Here is a 20,395-nt window from a genome sequence, read left to right on the forward strand (position 1 = left end):
TTTCTCATTTTTGTGTTTGACATGTCTGCCATAGCTTTTTTTTTTTAATTTATTTTATTGAGGTATAGTTCATTTACAATGTATTAATTTCTGTTGTATAGCAGAGTGATTCCATTATATATACACGTATATATATATACATAGATTCTTTTTCATATTTTTTTTCCATTATGGTTTATACCGAATATTGAATATTGTTCCCTGTGCTGTACAACAGAAGCTTGTGTATCCATTCTGTATAAATAGCCTGCATCTACTAAGCCCAGACTCCCACACCATCCCTCCCACCTGCCCTCCGCTTTGGAAACCACAAGTCTGTTGCGCGTCTCTGAGTCTCAATTTCATAGGTAAGTTCGTTTGCATCATATTTTAGATTCCATGTAGAAGTGATATCATATTTGTCTTTCTCACTTCATTTAGTATAGAAGTCTGGCTCCATCCATGTTGCTGCAGTGGCATTATTTCATTCTTTTTATGGCTGAGTAATATTCCATTGTGGGTACGTACCCTGGCTTCATCCGTTTGTCTGCTTTTGGACATTTGGGTTGCGTCTCTGTCGTGGCTGTTGTAAATAGTGCTGCTGTGAACACTGGGGTTGCATGTGTCTTTGGATTACAGTTTTCTCTGCATACCTTTCCAGGAATAGGATCCTTGGATCATATGGTAGCTCTATTTTTAAAGGAACCTCCACGCTGTCCTCTATGGTGGCTGCACCAATTTACATTCCCGCCAACACTGCAGGACGTTCCCTTTTCTCCGCACCCGCTGCAGCGTTTGTTCTTTATAGACTTTTTGATAGTGGCCACTCTGAGTGGTGTGAAGTGACATCTCGTAGTTTCAGTGTGCATTTCTATAATAATTAGCAACGATGAACATCTTTCTGTGTGCCTGTTGGCCATCTGTATGTCTTTGGGAAAATGTCTGTTTAGATCTCCAGTTTAAAATTTTTTTTTGAATATATTGAGATGTATGAGCTGTTTGTATATAAAATATTTACTCTCCAATCCAGGACACTGTATGTCCCTTCATATAATTCAAATTTTTTTTTAGTGTCTTAAAACATTTTAGAGTTTTATTCACATAGTTCTTCGCATTTCTATTAAGAGTATTGCAGGATGTTTTATAGTTTCGTTACTACTAGTAAATCTTACATTAGCATGATACATTGGTTAACAACTAATGAACCAGTACTGCTACATTATCACTAGTACATTATTCAGTTTTTCTTATTTTTGAATGAATACCCATTTTCTGTCCCATGATCTTATCTAGAATAGCATATTACATTTAGTTGCCATGTAGGGTCCTCATGGCTGTGACCATCCCTTCAACTTTCCTTGCTTTTGGTGACCGAGTTTTGAGGAGTACTGATCAGGTGTTGTATAGAATGCACTTCTGTTGAGATTTGTCTCCTGTCTTTCTCGTGATTACGCTGGGATCTGGGTTTTTTTAAGGAGGAAGATCACAGGTAAAGTGTCGATTTCATCACATCAGATGGAGGTTACATATATGAACATACACACATTATTGTTGATGCTGACGCTGATCACCTGGCTGAGGTGGTGTTCCTCAGGCTTCTCCATGGTGAGGTTATTCCCTTTTCCCCCACTTTCCCATGTGGTACTCAAAGGAAGTCACTCTGCATGCTTCCTGCTTAAGAAATGGAGATTCGTGCTCTGCCTGCTTGAGGTCAGAGTGTCTGTGTAAAAATTACATGGCATTTGGCTGCGTGGAAGATGTCTCCTTGTCCCTGTCTGTATGTCCATCCAGCCATCCACTCGTTCAGTGTGGGCTTAGGTATGATTATTTTCTGGTTTGGGTTGTAATCCAATACTTCTCCATTGATTTTCTTGTTCAGATTATTGCAGTTTTGAACCTTTCAGTTGTCCCATGGCCTGTTGATACAGCCAGTCAGTGTAGGCTTTTTTTGGCTTGCTTGCTTTTTGTTTTTCTAGGACTTCGCTATTTCCCGGCACTGTAAGACGCTCCAGCCTCACCTTGTATGTTTCACACCCCAACGCCAGAATCGGCCATTTCTCCAAGGAGGCCTGGTTTCTTTCATTGGACAGTATATTGGAAGCCAAGACCTGGTGCTGGATAGCGCTTATTGCTCCTGGGACATTATGTTATCCTTTTACCTTAATTCCTTTTTACTTTTGAAAGTTATTATTCCTCTTTGTAGTTTCTTAAGCTGAATGCTCAAGTTCACCATGTCTTCAGTGCTTCTGTTTCTCTCATAAATGGAACAAGTTTATAGTTTTTTCTTTGCAATCTGTTTTGACTGACTTTTGCAAGTTTTAACACAGAGGTCTGTCATTGTCCATTTCTAAGGGTATTTATTTCAGATTTGATTTTCCCTTTTGACTTTGAAGTGTTTAGAACAATATTTCTGAATTTTTAAGGGATAATGTTTAGGTAATACTTTTTTATTCTACTATTGCTCTACTGTATAAAAAAGTAGTTTGCATATTTCTATATTTGAGATTTTCTTTGTAGCCTAATATAAGGTACACTTTTTGTGCATGTTGAATGTTAGTATTTTGCCTTACTGGTCAAAAGTCTATATAGTATGTACTCTGGATACACTTTGTTTGCTGTGTTAATCATGTCTTATTTTTAAGGCCTCTGGATCTGTTTTCTAAGAAAAACCTCCCACTCTGTGTTAGTTTTTTCTAGTATTTATGATTAATCTTTGCTTCACATATCTATGTTGTTTTCACTTAAAAATTTTTCAAACCTAGTGAAAAGTTTTGGTTTCTATTTCTCTATATATATATGAACAGAGGTGTAGAAATACTCAACAAAATATTAGCAAATCACATCCAACAGTATATACAGAGAATTACATAACATGATCGAGTGGGATTTATTCTAGGTATACAAAACTGTCTCAAGCATTTGAAAATCAATTAATGTAATCTATCATATCAACAGACTAAAGAACAAAAATCTTATGATCAGTGGTCATTCTCAGTAGATGCAAAAAAAGCATTTGACAGAATATAACACCCTTCATAATAAAACTCTCGAAAATATAGGAACATCTTCAACTTAATCAAGAAAATCTATTAAAAGAAAACAAACCCTACAGTTAACATCTTGTTTAATAAGGCGAAACTGAATGTTTTCCTGCTAAGATCAGGATGAGGGCAAGGATGTTCACACTCACCACTTCTGTTCAGCATTGTACTGGAAGTCCTGGCTAGTTCATTAAGACACAGAAAGGAAATTAATAGTATGCTATAGATTGAGAAGGAAGAATAAAACTATTTTTGTTTGCAGATGACATGATTATGTAGAAAGTTTCAAAGAAATTTTCCGGGGGGGGGGGGGCGTCCGGGATTTAATTATTTAATGTTATAAGTGATTAAAACCGGTATTAGGATACAATATTAGTATAAAAAAGTCATTTGCTTCCTTGTAAAAGAACAATGTACAATTCGAATTTGAAATTAAAAATTATAGTAGAACTAAAGTAAATGGGTGTAAGTCCAACAAATACGTATAAGATCTATGAGGAAAATGACAATCTAATGAAAGAAGTCAGAGAAGTAACTAGAGTGACAGTTATTGTACATGAATAGGAAGGCTGAAGAGCGTCAAGATGTCAGTTCTTCCCAATTTGACCCATATCGCTTGTTCATTGCAATTCTAATTTTAAAAACCCAGTTATGTTGTAGATACTGCCAAACTGCTACTAGAAGTTTATATGGAGCAGTTCAGTTTAGTCGCTCAGTCATGTCCAACTCTTTGTGACCCCATGAATTGCAGCACACCAGGCCTCCCTGTCCATCACCAACTCCCGGAGTTCACCCAAACTTATGTACATCGAGTCGGTAATGCCATCCAGCCATCTCATCCTCTGTCGTCCCCTTCTCCTCCTGCCCCCAATCTCTCCGAGCATCAGGGTCTTTTCCAGTGAGTCAACTCTTTGCATGATGTGGCCAGAGTATTGGAGTTGCAGCCTCAGCATCATTCCTTCCAAAGAAATCCCAGGGCTGATCTCCTTCAGAATGGACTGGTTGGATCTCCTTGCAGTCCAAGGGACTCTCAAGAGTCTTCTCCAACACCACACTTCAAAAGCATCAATTCTTCGGCACTCAGCTTTCTTCACAGTCCAACTCGTACATCCATACATGACTACTGGAAAAACCATAGCCTTGACTAGATGGACCTTTGTTGGCAAAGTAATGTCTCTGCTTTTGAATATGCTCTCTAGGTTGGTCATAACTTTTCTTCCAGGGAGTAAGCGTCTTTTAATTTCATGGCTGCAATCACCATTTCAGTGATTTTGGAGCCCCCCAAAATAAAGTCTGACATTGTTTCCACTGTTTCCCCATCTATTTCCCATGAAGTGATGGGACCAGATGCCATGATCTTAGTTTTCTGAATGTTGAGCTTTAAGCCAACTTTTTCACTCTCCTCTTTCACTTTCATCAAGAGACTTTTGAGTTCCTCTTCACTTTCTGCCATAAGGGTGGTGTCATCTGCATATCTGAGGTTATTGATATTTCTTCCGGCAATCTTGATTCCAGCTTGTGCTTCTAGGTGTTGCAAATTAAAAACGAGATGCTATTACATACTTACTAGAACACCAGAATCCAAAACACTGACAACACCAAGAGATGGTGAGGACGTGGAGCAACAGAAATTCTCATTCACTGCTGGTGGGAATGCAAAAGGGTAGAGCCCACTCTGGAAGAGTTTTATTCTTACAGAATCAAACATGCTCCTACCGTATGATCCAGCAGTGAATCAAGTGAAGTGAAAACTGACATCCACACAAAAACGTGTACATGAATGTTTATAGCAGCTTTATTCATAATTGCCCAAACTTTGGAAACAGCCAAATGTCCTTCAGCTGGTGAATGGATAAACTATGATACAATGGGCCTATAGACAATGGAATACTATTCAGTAATAAACAGAAATGAGATACCAAGCCAAGAAAAGAGAGAGGGACTTTAAATGGATATTATGGAGCAAGAGAAGCCAATCTGAAAAGGCTATATGGTACGGAATTCCAACTGCGTGACTGTGGAAAAAGGAAAACGGGGGATAATAAAAAGACCAGTGGTTGCCAGAGGTTTGCAGGGAGGAAGGAATGGGTGGAACAAGGGATTTCTGGGGAAGTGAAAACTGTTTTCTGTGATACTCTACAGCTTTGGTTGTTAATGTCATTGTACATGTTGTCCAAACCCACAGAATGTACAGCACAAAAACCTGAGCCCTAATGTAAACTGTGGGCTTTAATAACAGTGAATCAATACTGGTTCTTCAGTTGTAGCAAATGCCACACTTAGGCAAGATAGGGAGAACTGAGGAGGGGGAGATGGAGTGTATGGAAACTCTGTACTTTGTGATTAGACATTTCATAAACCTGAAACTGGTTTTTAAAAAAAGTTGACCTTAACAACAAAAACAGGCCTCAGAGTATGAGTATAAAGTTTAAAAATGTAAAGAAAACACACTAGTTAACCATATCAATTTTAATATCTATTCACAGTTTAAAAGTTTCCCAGCAACACCAAAGAATATTTTAGCTTTGAGATATTAAAACTACAAATATATATATATGGCCATTATCACTGATAATATAAATTACTCTTTAGATTTTAACATTTTCCAACAAGGTGAGTCTTCTGTACAAAAATATCATATTATCTTATAATGTGTCTTTATATAATGTCCACAAAATGATACCAAAATGCGTAAGATATCAGCAGTTTGATAACATTATTCTTTAAAAAAGAAAATCCAGTCCGTAAAACGACAGGCTTAAATAGACCAGTTCTAAGTTCAAAATGTCAATTTTAAATACCAATTTAAAAATTAAGAAAATATGTCATAAGTGAGATCACTGCTATAGCAACCAAATGCATTTGCTCTTCAGAGCAAGTGTGACATTCAGAGCTGAGTCAGTGATCTGTCTGCAGCAGCAGCAGCAGGAATTTGCTTTGGAGAACAAGCTGGCATACTGTGGTGGGGACACAGAAAGAAAGCATCTTGAAAGTAATGAACACACTTGCTGTGAAGATGACGACCTTGACTTGGTTAAGCTAGCAGTCATCAAGCTTTGGGTTTGATGGTCGTCATTAATGTATCGGTCAAAAACAGGAGCCTTTCTGTGCTATAATCAGGTAACGTAATTTTGAAATCTTTGTTGAAGTATTTCTAAGAAAGACACCCTGCTCTAGGTTGGAATTATTGTTTCCAAAATTATTTCATCCCAAAAGAGGAAAATGATGAATTACCATCTTTTATAAATTACCATTGCCAAAATGGTAAAGTAGAACCTTGGTCACAAAGAACCGTACCTGACAGCCCACAGCCATCTATGTAATTGCTGTAAAAATCCAAAACAAACCTTTGAGGCCAAACGATGAAGTATTAGTTGGGACAAATATAAAACACTCTAAACATCTAATTTCTGGAGGCATTTTTCTTTTTTAAAAAAAGCTTCTTAGAGTATTTAGTATCTATTAATTTGTAGATCAAATACTTAATACTTTGGCAAATAAAGTTTATTCAATACTTTTAAAGTCCTACCCGTATATCAGCATTGTGGGCAATGATGCTAAGAAAATGCATTTCATTTCTAGGAAAAAAATAAGATAGATGATTTTTGCTCTTCAGAGTACCCACTATTATATATTTCTTCCAGAACACAGTAGAAATAGACAGCTGTAGACATTTCCCAGGGTCAGGGGGACTTGCATGGACTCCATGGCGTGACGCCAAGGGGCTTCACGCAGGATTCCTACCGGTGGCCTCCATACTTGGCCACCCAGTCTGTCCTCCCATGCACGGGGGACACTGGCTGTGCACGGCTCACAATATTTAGATTCTTGGCTGTAGGATTATAAGTAGGTCCTGAAAACTGCCCCCGACCAGTTTTGGTGTTCCAGGGATATTCTGAAAGAAAGCACAATCAGAAATTAGAATTTTATTCAGATGACCATGCAAAATAAAGCAGTTCATTTTATGGGGAGAAATCTGAATTTAAAAGATTAATTCAGTGTTTCCTGAAGTTTTTTATATATATGCATATACATATATAAACACCAACAATTCTAGTGTAGAATTGTGCTGATGCCAGGTCGCATTTTCAGCAGCTTCAGAGCCATAATTTCTGGTTTATTGTTTTGACACTGCAGCTCTTCCATGTTTTGCTCACTGCAGCGCCCATCATATTTAGATAGGCAATACCATCTTGGGTGACCAAGAGCAGCTCCTTGGTTTCAGTTCAATGGGCAATACCCACAGGGTGGTTGTTCAGTCGCTAAGTCGTGTCTGACTGCAACCCCATGAACGGCATCCCCAGGGAGCAGGCCAGGCTCCCCTGTCCTTCACTATCTCCCTGAGTTTGCTCAAATGTCCACTGAGTCGTTGATGCCATCCAACCATCTCATCCTCTGTTGCCCCCTTCTCCTCTTGCCCGCAGGCTTTGCCACAGTGTTAGTATTTATATCACACTGTGGTTACATCTAAATGACACTTGAACACAGTGTCACTACAGAAAATGTATTCAGAACTGTCAGTTCTGCAAAGTCTGACTTCATGCGGTCCCATAGTAGGTTCCTCTTTAAACTTGAAAATGTGGTTTTAAGTCAAGAGACTTAAATGTTTTATTGGGCAACTGATGGATGACAACATGACCCTAAACCTTGCATCACGAGGCTCATTTTATTCATACTTAGATTTGGCTGATGAAAACTTTGTGAAACATTTTACTGTGTTAGACATTTGTTACCTGAACAATTTATAAGCTCTGATTGCTTGAACATCTCAAATGACAAAATCATTTTATAGAGAACTTTTTAACATCCTCAGTCCCTCCTTTGGCCCTTCCTTGCTTCAAACTGGCAGCCAGGTGTCAAGCTGTTCTCACTTGAAAGGTCCATCTTTCTGTTTGGGATTTAAATCCCTTTTTGACACTGTGTGGTCAGTGTCATTCTTGGATTATCCTCTGTAGGAGTCAATTTTGAAATGACTAACCATTCTGTACACTTAATACTAGCTCTGCTTTATTTATTTGCATGGTTTTCCCTTTTTTTCTTACGTTTTTACTGTAGAATCGGGAGTGTAGGAGGAACTCATGGGGGCAGGTGGGTCCTGACATGCTGCTAACCTTGGCTCAAGGGAAAATAGCCTTGAATGAGGCGCCATCCTGGTGACGGTCACCCGGGGGGTTGGTGCTTTGATCGGGACAGGAAGACCAGGAGCTCTTTCCTGGTTTTAACAGGTCATTTCATCCCACACTTACTGGGTTTAAAGTTCTCAGAGGCAATACAAAGCTCCCTAACAAAGACAAGGACAGCGTCTAGAAGGGCCAGTCAGCTGTGCCTGTTTTCCAGAAACCGCCCTTTAGTTATAACCCACTGGGATACAGACCAGCATCAGTGTGATAAATCAGTGCCCTCACATATGAAGACCCCGACTGAGCAGAATGGTACCACGGGCGGGTGGAGGAGAGGGCACTTGGGAGGAGGCCCCCGGTAGCTCAGAGAAGGGGAAAGGGAACCCATTCCTAAGTTATCAGTGGGCGAGAAGCGAGGGCCCGGGGAATAACACCCAGAGCAGCTTTGTCTCCCCATCGGGACTTGTGGCTAAGTCCTAAATGCATTTGAAGGAGACTGCTCAGGCCAGTATCCGTAAAACCTTTCAAAAGGGGATCATTTGGCCAGTGAGGCAGGAGTCTTTCCTGAGAAGTAACTTTTAGGACTCCAGCCCCCCGGGCGTGAGGAACCTGGTAGCCCACCCTGCACCACCCCTAGAGTGGAGCTGAGAGCCCGCGGATGCTGGCTGTGCGTTTGTTTTAAAATCTGCACATATCCTCTCAGGAGCGTTTAACCTCTTGCCCGAAAACAAGGAGTTCCTTGTTGGCTAAAGGAAAAGGTGTTCGCCTCTAGTTAAGAACGTGACCCGTAACTTTTAGCAAGACAGAAAACCTCTGTGCAGTGGAGCGCTGCAGAGGCACTGGGAGAATTCAGTGAGTTCCATGCCTCAGGGCAGGCGGTGTCTGAAGCTGTCCCTGCTCCAAGTCCCTGTGGCTGTCAGAGCAGCGGACAGGGAGCTTCAAGGGGGCTCGGGATGAGAGACGACCTGGCGAGGAAGGCGGCGGCTAATCTGACGTTTCTTCTCCAAACTCGAGGGTGAGGACTAGAGCAGAGAGGGAGGCCGAGAGATGGGGAAATAGTCGAGTAAATACGGTAATGACCTGGTTTTATTCTCTTGTGGGAAACTGTCACACCAGTGGGAGGGCTGGAAGACACATCTCTTCCAGAACAGTGTTTTCCTAAGGATTTGCATTGACCACTTGAGAATGGTTAATATTTACTTCTTTTTTTTACCTTTCCTCCTATCACGATCTGTAGGAAAATCTGATAAGCAGAGTAAATGGAAGAGATGAAAAGTTATGAGAGAGCATTTTACTTTAAAAAAAAAATGAAACCAGGAATATGCATGCTAATCTGACAGGATAATTAATATATAAAGGCCTCCAATCTCTTATAAAAAATAGGTTCAAAAATACTCACTTTTACTTTCTCAGGTACTCAGAATAATTTTGAGACATTATGATTTTCTGTCTTCATATTAAAAAGTGCTAGCAAGCTGTGGCTAATGACTCATGATAAGGCTGGCTTAAAATATTTGAGGCTTTATAAAAAGTATTGCTGTATAAAATTACTTTTATATTTTGTTCCAGCAGAGAAATCCTGAAGCAATTCTTTTTACAGATAAGTTAACTGAATACTCCTTAAGCACTTCTACTGTGGTAAGACGTAAAATATGAAAGTCCAGTGGTTTTTACAATTTTAACTCCAAGAGTGTGAACTTTAAAGACTGGTGACTCTAACCAGGAGTTCTAATATAAGATCCTGGCTGGGAGAAGACTTTTGAAGTCAACTCATAAAAATTAAACTGTAACTTGGTACCTTATCAAGCTTGAAGTTATCTGCCTCAGTGTTTATTTTAGGTGCTTTAATCAGGCAGGATATCTATTTTAGATTGAAATAATGTAGACAACATTCATGGTCAAATCTTGTCAACCCAAGTTCAGAATCCTCATCTCCGTTTCAAGAGCATCCCCCTGAACATGGCTGTTGCACGCCATACCTAACTAGTCCTTACGTCAGAGGGTGGGGAAGGAGACTTCACCACCTACTATACTGCAAGGCAAGTGCCAGCGAGAGTTCTGCCGTTTAGTTCTAAAACCTAAGATGAACCTGCAGAAGAGCTGCCTGTTAACTGGCACGTAGTGGAGCCTCAGCATCCCTCACGATTTTGCTCAGTGCCGGGTACCAGGCAGGGAGCTCTGAGAGATTCATCCTCTCACATCTCATCGTGCAGCTCAGCACTCTCTCTGGACTTAGACGAACAGGGTCAGTCCCAGCTCCGCCGTTTACGAGCTGAGTGACCCTCAGTGAGCCTCTCACAATGCCAGCTTCCTCATCTGTAAAAGGTGGGCCTGATGAGGTCGTTGGGACAATTCAGTGGCAACATCCTTGTGTAAGTGACTCCTGTCATTAGACTCATCAAACCATATCTTTGGAAGGAAAACGGGACATTTTGCCAAAAGCAATTAGAACTGTAGTTAATAGATGAGACTAATTTAGAAGTCTTCACTCAGGAAAAGCGCCTACAGTCTTTGGACGCTCCGTTCTCATCAGAATTCTCAAAAACTGTTATCTGAAGTTGTTCTTACCTGAAGCTGTTGCACCAAGTGGTGCTAAGTGTATCCTCTGGCCAGCTGACCCCACTTCTTTTTTGAAAAAGGAAGGAATATATCCTGACTGATTGTAAGGAGCATAACTTCCAAGATTTCCTAGTGATGTATCATAAAGTTTCAGAGTCAAAAGGTTAATACTTTAAAGCACCGGAGAGTAACTTTGATTAAACCACTACTAATGCTAAATTCTACTTGAAGGGCATCCTCTATATTTCATGCGAGGTACTACGAGCTTACAGGCAGTCACTCCCGATCAGTCCGCATAACAACCCCCTTAGAGGCATGTTACCCACGCCTGACCTGGCCAACTTCTCACAGTAAGTGATCAAGATCGAACGTGAACCCAAAAGGTCACCCTGAACGCCCCTGGGCTTGTATGACTCCAGTTCGTGACCTGAGAGTGGGTTTCCTCCCAGGAAGCCCCCGTCCCTCTGAGCACTTCATCATCTTGTGGAATCACCCTGACGAGTGCACCTGTCCTCATAGGGGTTGTTGTTCGGACTGAGCGAGGTGGATCCGGAGCGCTTAGCACAGGACCTGCTGTCCACGTGTCAGCCGTCATCACCCTCCATCGCTATCAGTGAAAATACTCTCAGTTATTTCCAGCAGATTTGCCTGGTTTCTATAGATTGTCATAATTTAAGAAGACAAGTGTAGAGCTTTTTCGAGGGCAAGTTACGCTTAGAAGCCCAATGACTGAAGAAGGAGGCCGCTCGCGGTGTGGACGCTCCCGTCTCTGCTAGTCCTGATCTGACCCCTGGAAGCAGGTGCCCTTGGCCGTCACAGGGCCTTCTTACGACAAGGTTTGGGATAGATGTTGAGAGGCACATTGGACAGGAGATTCAAAGGACACACTGTACCCATCTACCATGCCCAGAAATTACCTTGTGGGTCCTCTAATTTTTCAGGGAAACTTTCATTGCATGATAGCTTTTCAATGGGTTTGATTATGCTTTCTTCTAAAGAGAAGGCAGACAGAAGGAAAGAATGAACAAGGAGGAGACTGTTAACAGGAAAAGCAGAGGAAAAAATGGATTCCATGATTAGTGAAAAGATCCATAGAGAAACCTTAAAAGGAGAGTATGTTTTCTGTGCAGTCACCGCTTTCATTTGCTGGCGATCAGCTATTCCCCTGAGGCTCAAAGCTGTGGGGCTGTCGTTTGACTGTATTCAACCAGTCGGCCCACCGAATACTATTTTTAAGTAACTGAGAAAAAACGAAGCAAATCACAGTGCTGCAGTGTCGGACATCTCAGCACTGTTAGCTGGATAAGTTGAGTCTCCACAGCATGGAGAAAGCTTGTGAGCTATCCAGAGTGTGTGAAGGCACTCAGAACTCCTCAGCTGCTACAACGGTGCCCCTCACCCTCTTGATCCAATGCCACCTACATTTCCTTTCTAAAAAAGAGCTCACTTTCAGCTGCTATCTAAAATGTTTCATCATAAGTCTTAGCAATGCCAAAGGATGTACCTTCTGGCATAGTGTGATTATAGACATTTAAAAATAAACTATTACATCTCTCTCTTAAATACAACCAATGGAATCTAAATACCATAGTGATTTTACCCTCACCAATACTGACTTAAGAAATACGTGACCGCAGTCCTTTGTGGCAGGTAGAGAATTTCACATGAATCTCTCTTCTCTCTAAAATTTTATTTTTATTCATATGTCAACTCATTTTATCCAAACATGTTAGATTTAAAAGTCTTTAACCAGTCAAAAATATGTATAGATTAAAACTTTAAAAAAGGGTCTCGTAACCAGCCATAAGTATATTAAAATACTTTTTTTCTGTATTAGTTAGAATGATTCATTGTATATAATTAATCAAAAAGGTGAATATTATAAAACTTGATTATTAAAAATGAAAGGCTGAATTTCTTTTGAAATTCATCTCTTAATGAGAAAGATAGAACCTTATACAAGTGGTTCATGTGTCCATAAATAAATACAGCATGCTCAGTCATGTCTGACTCCATGGACTATAGCCCGCCAGGCTCCTCTGGCCATGGGATCTCCCAGGCAAGAATACTGGAGTGGGTTGTCATGCTCTCCTCCAGGGGATCTTCCCAACCCAGAGATTGATCTCCCATCTCCTGCATTGCAGATGGATTCTTTACTGCTGAGCCACCAGGGAATCCCAAATAAATATTATTTATTGCTAAAATCAGAATTCAGCTTCAATTTTTTTTTAAGGTGGGAAGTAACAAGAAATCTCTAGAAATCTCATAAATGCATAGTAGGAAATGAGAGGTGTTTAGTTACGGCTTTATGACTGTAGTCTTTGAACTCTGTTCAGAGTTACAAATATCACACAGTGATCTCATAGAAAATTATCTAAAATTTTTTAAAATTTTATGCTGGAGTACAGTGGAGCTAATACAATACTGTATTAGTTTTAAGAATGATTTTTAATTATCATTCAGCTGTAACTCGGGTTCACCTTCCATTCTTTTACAAGAACTGGAAACCACTTGACTTAAAAAGAATCTGTCCGCCAGTCATCAGAGGGACTCACTGTCTCAACACTGACACCAGGACATCAAATTAGCCCTTTGACTGGCACCCCAGATATTTTCACACTTGAGTGGTGGGTGTGAGAGTGGTGACAAGTCTTTTCTTTTGTAAAACAGGAGAAAAGAGACCCCTGCTCAGGCAGATCCGTTTTAGGAAAGGACCCACAGAGAAGTTAAGATCTAGCAAGTGATTTCCTGAAAACTCTCCGTGCTGAGGACCAGCTGGAAACCCTCCTTTGCTCCCAAAGTCATCTTGGTTGGAAGAAGGCAGCCACAGTACATTTAAAAGTAAAAATCTGCAGAAGGAGAACAACGTAAATTCATACTTTGGATGCAATCTTGCTTTACCTGCGTTATTCCTTCTGAAAGCAAGTTCTGCCCCCAAGGATCCCAGTGACTTAGGAAACAACTGGTTGTTCCAGACATATGGGTTCATATCCTTTCCACTGGCAACCAGGGATACGTTCTTGGGGTTTACACCTTAGAAAGACAAAGCAGTCATTTCAGAGGTTAGAATGTGATCGTAAACTTGAAGGGAAAATATACATTAAAACTAAGACTAGAAATAACTTGGGGGAATGGAAATAAATTTTGGCTGTAGGATAGCAAATACTTGCTATATGGACCCTGACACCTTCCTAACCCTCAATATAATAACCTAGCATCCTCACAGTGTCTTTTAGAAATGTAAATTGTGTTTTTTTTAAGGCAAATAATAATAAACATTGGACATTTCCTGCTAAATGTTTTGTAAAAACTGAGATGGCACAAAAATCTTCTTCCAAAAGACATTTCCATGTCACTCACTCATTTTGAGTGTGCGATCTATGCCAGACCCTTCTTGGTTGGGTTCAAGCTGGGAAAACGTGCTGGATTCAGCTGGAAAAACAGACATGTGACCAAGAACCCAGGGGAACTGAGAAGCTGGGAAGTACACATAAAGATTCATCTGGCAAGCTTATTTGCATGTCAGATACAGTAAAATCTCAACAATTTATTTATGATTTTCCAAAATCTGGGAAAGGTGGAATCAGCCTTCGTTACCCAGTGGTCAGAGGGTATTGGTTTAATATGTTTTAAAGAGATTTGAACACTTCCTGAACTTATTGTTTTTTACTGATAAATAAATTTGGTTCAGTTTAGGAGACACCAGAGACATCACACTGTCTAAGCCTCTGGGTCATATGTGTAGGGTTCTCTACCACTAATGTGGCGAGTCAGAAACTGTCCCCAGGTGATACAGGCTCTGGCTTGTCACAAACTGAGCTTCTTGGCAAGGTGTCATGTTTCTGAGACATATAATATCCCTTGTTTTAAAGCCAGAAACACGCCTGGTGGTTCTGACTTGAGCCTCAAGGTTACTTATCATCAGTTCTCTAAGGATACACTCCATCAGGTAAATCATTTCCCTTTATTATAGGATGTAGCTCCTTACGGATTTTGGTTTCTAATAAAATACCTACAAATAGAACTACAATAAGCAATTACCCAACAATAAAGAAGATGCACCAAGTAGCAATTACTCAGGTTAAAAACATCTTTAAATATTTACCCACAAAGAAGGTATCAGGTCAGGGGGAAAAACTACAAATCTATCAAGGTGAACATTTTTTATAGTTCAACAAAGAATGGGCCCTGAATAGTCATTTTAATACAATTAGCCTTGCGATACTCTGAGTTCTTAAAAGTACATACATACTTCACTATTGAAGGTAACTGCTTCAATTCTTTGTCTTTAAAGATTTCTGTTTTCTTGGAAATAGACAAAATGTAGAATTTTAAAGCATGTATTAATTTACAGGCTTTTCTAGACTACCTTCTTAAACTGAACGGTCTTAAAGAGAGGCAGAAATCACTCTACTATCATCCCTCCCCTCAAAGGAAATTACAAAGTCAGTTAGCAAATATTCACTGAGCACCTCCCACATGCCAGGCAGTGTGTGTGGCACTGGGGAAAAGTGGTGAACAGAACACACCCGTCTCTGCCCTTGTGGCTCTTACAGTCTGCTGCTGCTGCTGCTACGTCGCTTCAGTCGTGTCCGACTCTGTGCGACCCCATAGACGGCAGCCCACCAGGCTCCCCCATCCCTGGGGTTCTCCAGGCAAGAACACTGGAGTGGGTTGCCATTTCCTTCTCCAATGCATGAAAGTGAAAGGTGAAAGTGAGGTCGCTTAGTCGTGTCTGACTCTTAGCGACCCCATGGACTGCAGCCTACCAGGCTCCTCCGTCCATGGGATTTTTCAGGCAAGAGTACTGGAGTAGGGTGCCATTGCCTTCTCCGCTTACAATCTACTCTGATAAAAAGGGAGACATCAACATCTGTAGAGAAGCAATTAGCAGTGTGGGGATTATTTAGAAGAATCTCATGCCGAGGGGGCAAAAAAAAAAAACAGAAGCAACTAAGCCAGTCTTTCTTTTAAAAAGGTACTTTGAAGCTGAATGTGAATCAAGCTGGGGACTTGGTAGTGGGTAGGGAGGTGTGTTTCTGGAAGGGAAAGAACCTGGGGCCAATCGCAAGGACGGAGGGGAGTGGGGGGAACGGGACGTGGCCTGAATGGGGCTGGATCGAGGGGTGAGTGGGCAGCAGATCCCAGAATTCGTGTCTTGCTAAGAAATTGAAAATACAGTTGGGAGGGGCACACACAGAAGTGACACAGGACGCTGGATTCTCCAGGGGGAAGGAAGGACTGTATGTGATAATGAGACTCGAGAAGGATCCGCCAGAGCCGGGTTTCAAAAGTGCCAGAACCAGGAATGAGACCAGAGGGCGTTGCGGAGATGGTTAGCACGTCCTCCATACACTCTATTGGCAACAACTACCTTGAGATCATTAAGGACCTAAGGCTTACAGGGTGAGCTGATGACCGCAGTCCCACTGTAAGTAACAAAACCCAACCTCAGAGTCGCGCTCCAGTACACAGCCAGTCAGCAGCAGGTCGGTAACTAAGACTCTCGCGTCTCTCTCCCTGAAGGCCAGTGTCACAGATCTGCCAGTCCTTGTAGTATAATGTCATGCTGCCCTGAAATTATATGGCACATTTCGGGAGCTCCCATCATCCTGAAGGTTGATCCTTAATAAGACCTTAATACTTGGCTTTATGTTGGGAAAAAAAAAAAAAAGGCGGGGCCCAAAGGTAGTATTCTCTGTTTTTCCTGAAGATATTCAATGAGTAACGATGGACCATAAATGAATGTCAAAGATCACTTCTTTGTGTATCTGTTCTCTGCTGGTTCACAGTAAGTGCTCAATAAAGGTTTGTCCAAGTGACTGAGCAGAGCTCAATTCTAGTTTCAATTCTCACCCAGCTCTAGAGGGGCCGTCTTTGAGACAGAATGTGTCAGAACAGGGTACAGTAAGGCTCAGGTGTAGCATTTTAATTTTGAGAGTTTCTTCAGTTCAGTTCAGTCGCTCAGTCGTGTCTGACTCTTTGTGACCCCATGAATCTCAGCACGCCAGGGCTCCCTGTCCTTCACCAACTCCCGGAGTTCACTCAGACTCACGTCCATCGAGTCAGTGATGCCATCCAGCCATCTCATCCTCTGTCGTCCCCTTCTCCTCCTGCCCCCAGTCCCTCCCAGCATCAGGGTCTTTTCCAATGAGTCAACTCTTCGCATGAGGGGGCCAAAGTATTGGAGTTTCAGCTGTAGCATCAGTCCTTCCAGTGAATACCCAGGACTGATCTCCTTTAGGATGGACTGGTTGGATCTCCTTGCAGTCCAAGGGACTCTCAAGAGTCTTCTCCAACACCACAGTTCAAAAGCATCAATTCTTCAGCACTCAGCTTTCTTCACAGTCTGACTCTCACATGCATACATGACTACTAGAAAAACCATAGCTTCAGCTAGATGGACCTTTGTTGGCAAAGTTATGTCTCTGCTTTTTAATATGCTGTCTAGGTTGGTCATAACTTTCCTTCCAAGGAGTAAGCATCTTTTAATTTCATGGCTGCAGTCACCATCTGCAGTGATTTTGGAGCCCCCCAAAATAAAGTCTGACACTGTTTCCACTGTTTCCCCAACTATTTCCCATGAAGTGATGGGACCAGATGCCATGATCTTAGTTTTCTGAATGTTGAGCTTTAAGCCAACGTTTTCACTCTCCTCTTTCACTTTCATCAAGAGGCTTTTTAGTTCCTCTTCACTTTCTGCCATAAGGGTGGTGTCATCTGCATATCTGAGGTTATTGATATTTCTCCCGGCAATCTTGATTCCAGCTTGTGTTTCCTCCAGCCCAGCATTTCTCATGATGTACTCTGCATATAAGCTAAATAAGCATGGTGACAATATACAGCCTTGACGTACTCCTTTTCCTATTTGGAGCCAGTTTGTTGTTCCATGTCCAGTTCTAACTGTTGCTTCCTGACCTGCATACAGGTTTCTCAAGAGGCAAGTCAGGTGGTCTGGTATTCCCATCTCTCTCAGAATTTCCCACAGTTTATTGTGATCCACACAGTCAAAGGCTTTGGCATAGTCAATAAAGCAGAAATAGATGTTTTTCTGGAACTCTCTTGCTTTGTCCATGATCCAGCAGATGTGGGCAATTTGATCTCTGGTTCCTCTGCCTTTTCTAAAACCAGCGTGAACATCTGGTTTACATATTGCTGAAGCCTGGCTTGGAGAATTTTGAGCATTACTTTACTGGTGTGTGAGATGAGTGCAATTGTGCAGTAGTTTGAGCATTCTTTGGCATTGCCTTTCTTTGGAATTGGAATGAAAACTGACCTTTTCTAGTCCTGTGGCCACTGCTGAGTTTTCCAAATTTGCTGGCATATTGAGTGCAGCACTTTCACAGCATCATCTTTCAGCATTGAAACAGCTCAACTGGGATTCCATCACCTCCACTAGCTTTGTTCGCAGCGATGCTTTCTAAGGCCCACTTGACTTCACATTCCAGGATATCTGGCTCTAGGTGAGTGATCACACCATCGTGATTATCTGTGTTTCTTAGGCTTCAATTTACAACCATGCTTCTGACCCAGAGTAAGCAGAATTGGTTAGAGCTTTCTGGTTAAAAAGGAAACAATCAGATGGGTCTCAGATACCCTGAAATAACTTGAAAACTACATTAGGAAACAAGCAGAACTGGGAAAAGGGTGTTTGGGATCCATTTATCCTCTGCCCTGGTGGCTCAGACACTAAAGAATCTGCCTGCAACGCAGGAGACCCGGGTTTGATTCCCCAGTTCGGGAAGATCCCCTGGAGAACGAAATGGCAACCCACTCCAGTATTCTTTCCTGGAGAATCCCATGGACAGAGGAGCCTGGTGGGCTACAGTCCACAGGGTCGCAGAGTCAGAGATGACGGAGCCACTGATACTATCCTCTGCTAAAACTTTTACAATCGCCTTTCCCACCACCAGAGGGCGAACTTCTATAGATAACAATCACTGATTTTATTTCAGCGAGGTGGATTCAGTTAAAAAAAAAAAATGTCCCCCAGGAATCTGTGTTCTGAAAACTTTGTTACACCCCTGCTCTTGCAGTCAGAACAGAACCTCCTCATGGTTTCAACACCAAAACTGACACTGACTGGGGCCTTTGCACCTTTCCAAAGTGCACCCTTTCTTATGGTCTTAATTCCCACTCCTCTCACTGTGGTCCTAAGGACTTCAGTCCCAGAACAAGTCATCGGCCTCTCTACCCAGATAGGGGCAGCGGCCCCGCGACCAGTCCCCCGACCCTTTTTGAGCCCCTCAGCGTGGTCTACCTAGCAGCTAGATGATCTTTTAAAAGCACACATCAGATTGTTTAGGGAACATATATAAATTCTATCTCTTAAAAAAAAAAACATAATGGAACTGCAGAATTGTCTGAGTAAAGTTTCGCATTTACTGAAGGCACAGCTTTGGTGGGGAGGGCGGTGTTTTCTCTAGCACACTCATCATCTTGATTTGTGCCTCCCAGGCGTTTCTTGAGCCCATTTCACAGAGGCAGAAGGTCCAGAACAGTACCTGGTGACAGGCTGGTCCAGCGGAAGGCTGCAACGGCAGGTTACGGGCGCCCTTTCATCAAAGACTCAGAGACGCTGGAGCATGACCTGCTAACGTGCTTTCGCCACCAGGAAACATTTTGTGGTCTCTACTTACCGGGAAGGTATCTTGATTGTTTCAAATAGTACTGTTTGGCCGTGGAAGCAGCTGACAGTTCCGAATCCGATTTCAGGGTAACAGCAGCAGGTAAGCTCTTGTTTTCCCTCGTTGAGTAGCTGGAGCCCGCGGGCACCGACTCTGGAAGCCTCGAAAGTCAACATGAAGGGATGTCACCGGGTGAAGAACAGCAAGGTGACACCGCTCGGCGCTCCCCCACCCTCTGCACACCTTTTCAGACCTGCCAGTGGTTTCCATCAGCGTCCTTTGGCCGATAAGACACCCCTGAGTGTCAACTCCGGCTGAGCGGAGACCCAGCAGTGCACAGAAATCATTCCCAATACTGGACAGCGTGCAGCACAAAGATTTTAGAACTAAGCAGCAATCGCCCTGTGCACAGTGCATTTCCTTTTTTTTTTTTTTTGTCTACACCTACGGCAGCTGTGGGTTCAGGATGTGGCAAGATGTTGTGTTGAAAGGGGAGAGACTCTCAGCCGTGTCCACCTGTCTACTCCAGGGGTGCGGCCCCACGAGGGTGTTGGGGGGACACGCTTTGGGCTGGGCTAAGGAGGGCTGCAGTGGGAAGAAGGGCTAGGAGAGATCCCAGACGAAACTTCCGGCGAGCCTAATGCCCTGCAGGGAAATAACGAGTTTGCAAGACATGCAGAGTCCCAGGAGAAGGGACCCACGCTGCCCGCCGCGTCCGCCTCCCCAGCCCCGGTTCGGTGCCGGAACCGGCCTTCGGTGTGCCGGCCTGGCTCTGACTAGTGCAGAAGCCATTTCTCCGAGCAGCAGCCATCACTGCCAGAGGATATGGCTTGATTTTGGGGTTTTTTTGCTGCCTGTTGCTCTGAGTGTGGCCCTTCACCACAACCTTCTCCCTGCTCCTCTGCGGAGGCCTGGCCACACTGGCCGCTCTTGTCACCTGTCTGACCCCAGGCCTCCGTGCTCACCCCCGGGAGATCCCTACTCACCCACTCGACCTCCTGAGAGATGGACACTGGGGTGACTGGCCCTCTCTGAACCACTGGCCACAGCTTTGGGGGTGGCCCTGAAC

General features: G+C 42.5%; 1 protein-coding gene across 2 annotated transcripts in view; it reads right to left on the reverse strand.

Moving 5' to 3' along the window:
* MAK (male germ cell associated kinase) overlaps positions 4,531-20,395 on the reverse strand; it is a 50,528-nt gene continuing 34,663 nt past the window's right edge. Inside the window, exons 11-15 of one of the 2 annotated variants that reach the window (XM_018039297.1) lie at positions 19,339-19,487; positions 13,601-13,732; positions 11,617-11,691; positions 10,709-10,828; positions 4,531-6,915 (exon numbers count right to left, since the gene is read on the reverse strand). In XM_018039297.1, coding sequence (XP_017894786.1) covers positions 6,761-6,915; positions 10,709-10,828; positions 11,617-11,691; positions 13,601-13,732; positions 19,339-19,487 — 631 coding nt within the window. In that variant the 3' untranslated portion in view covers positions 4,531-6,760. The remainder of the gene's footprint in view (positions 6,916-10,708; positions 10,829-11,616; positions 11,692-13,600; positions 13,733-19,338; positions 19,488-20,395) is intronic. The other variant, XM_018039296.1, reaches the window with a different exon arrangement.

Source organism: Capra hircus, chromosome 23 (assembly GCF_001704415.2).
Source record: "Capra hircus breed San Clemente chromosome 23, ASM170441v1, whole genome shotgun sequence".
NCBI classification, from domain to species: Eukaryota; Metazoa; Chordata; class Mammalia; order Artiodactyla; family Bovidae; genus Capra; species Capra hircus.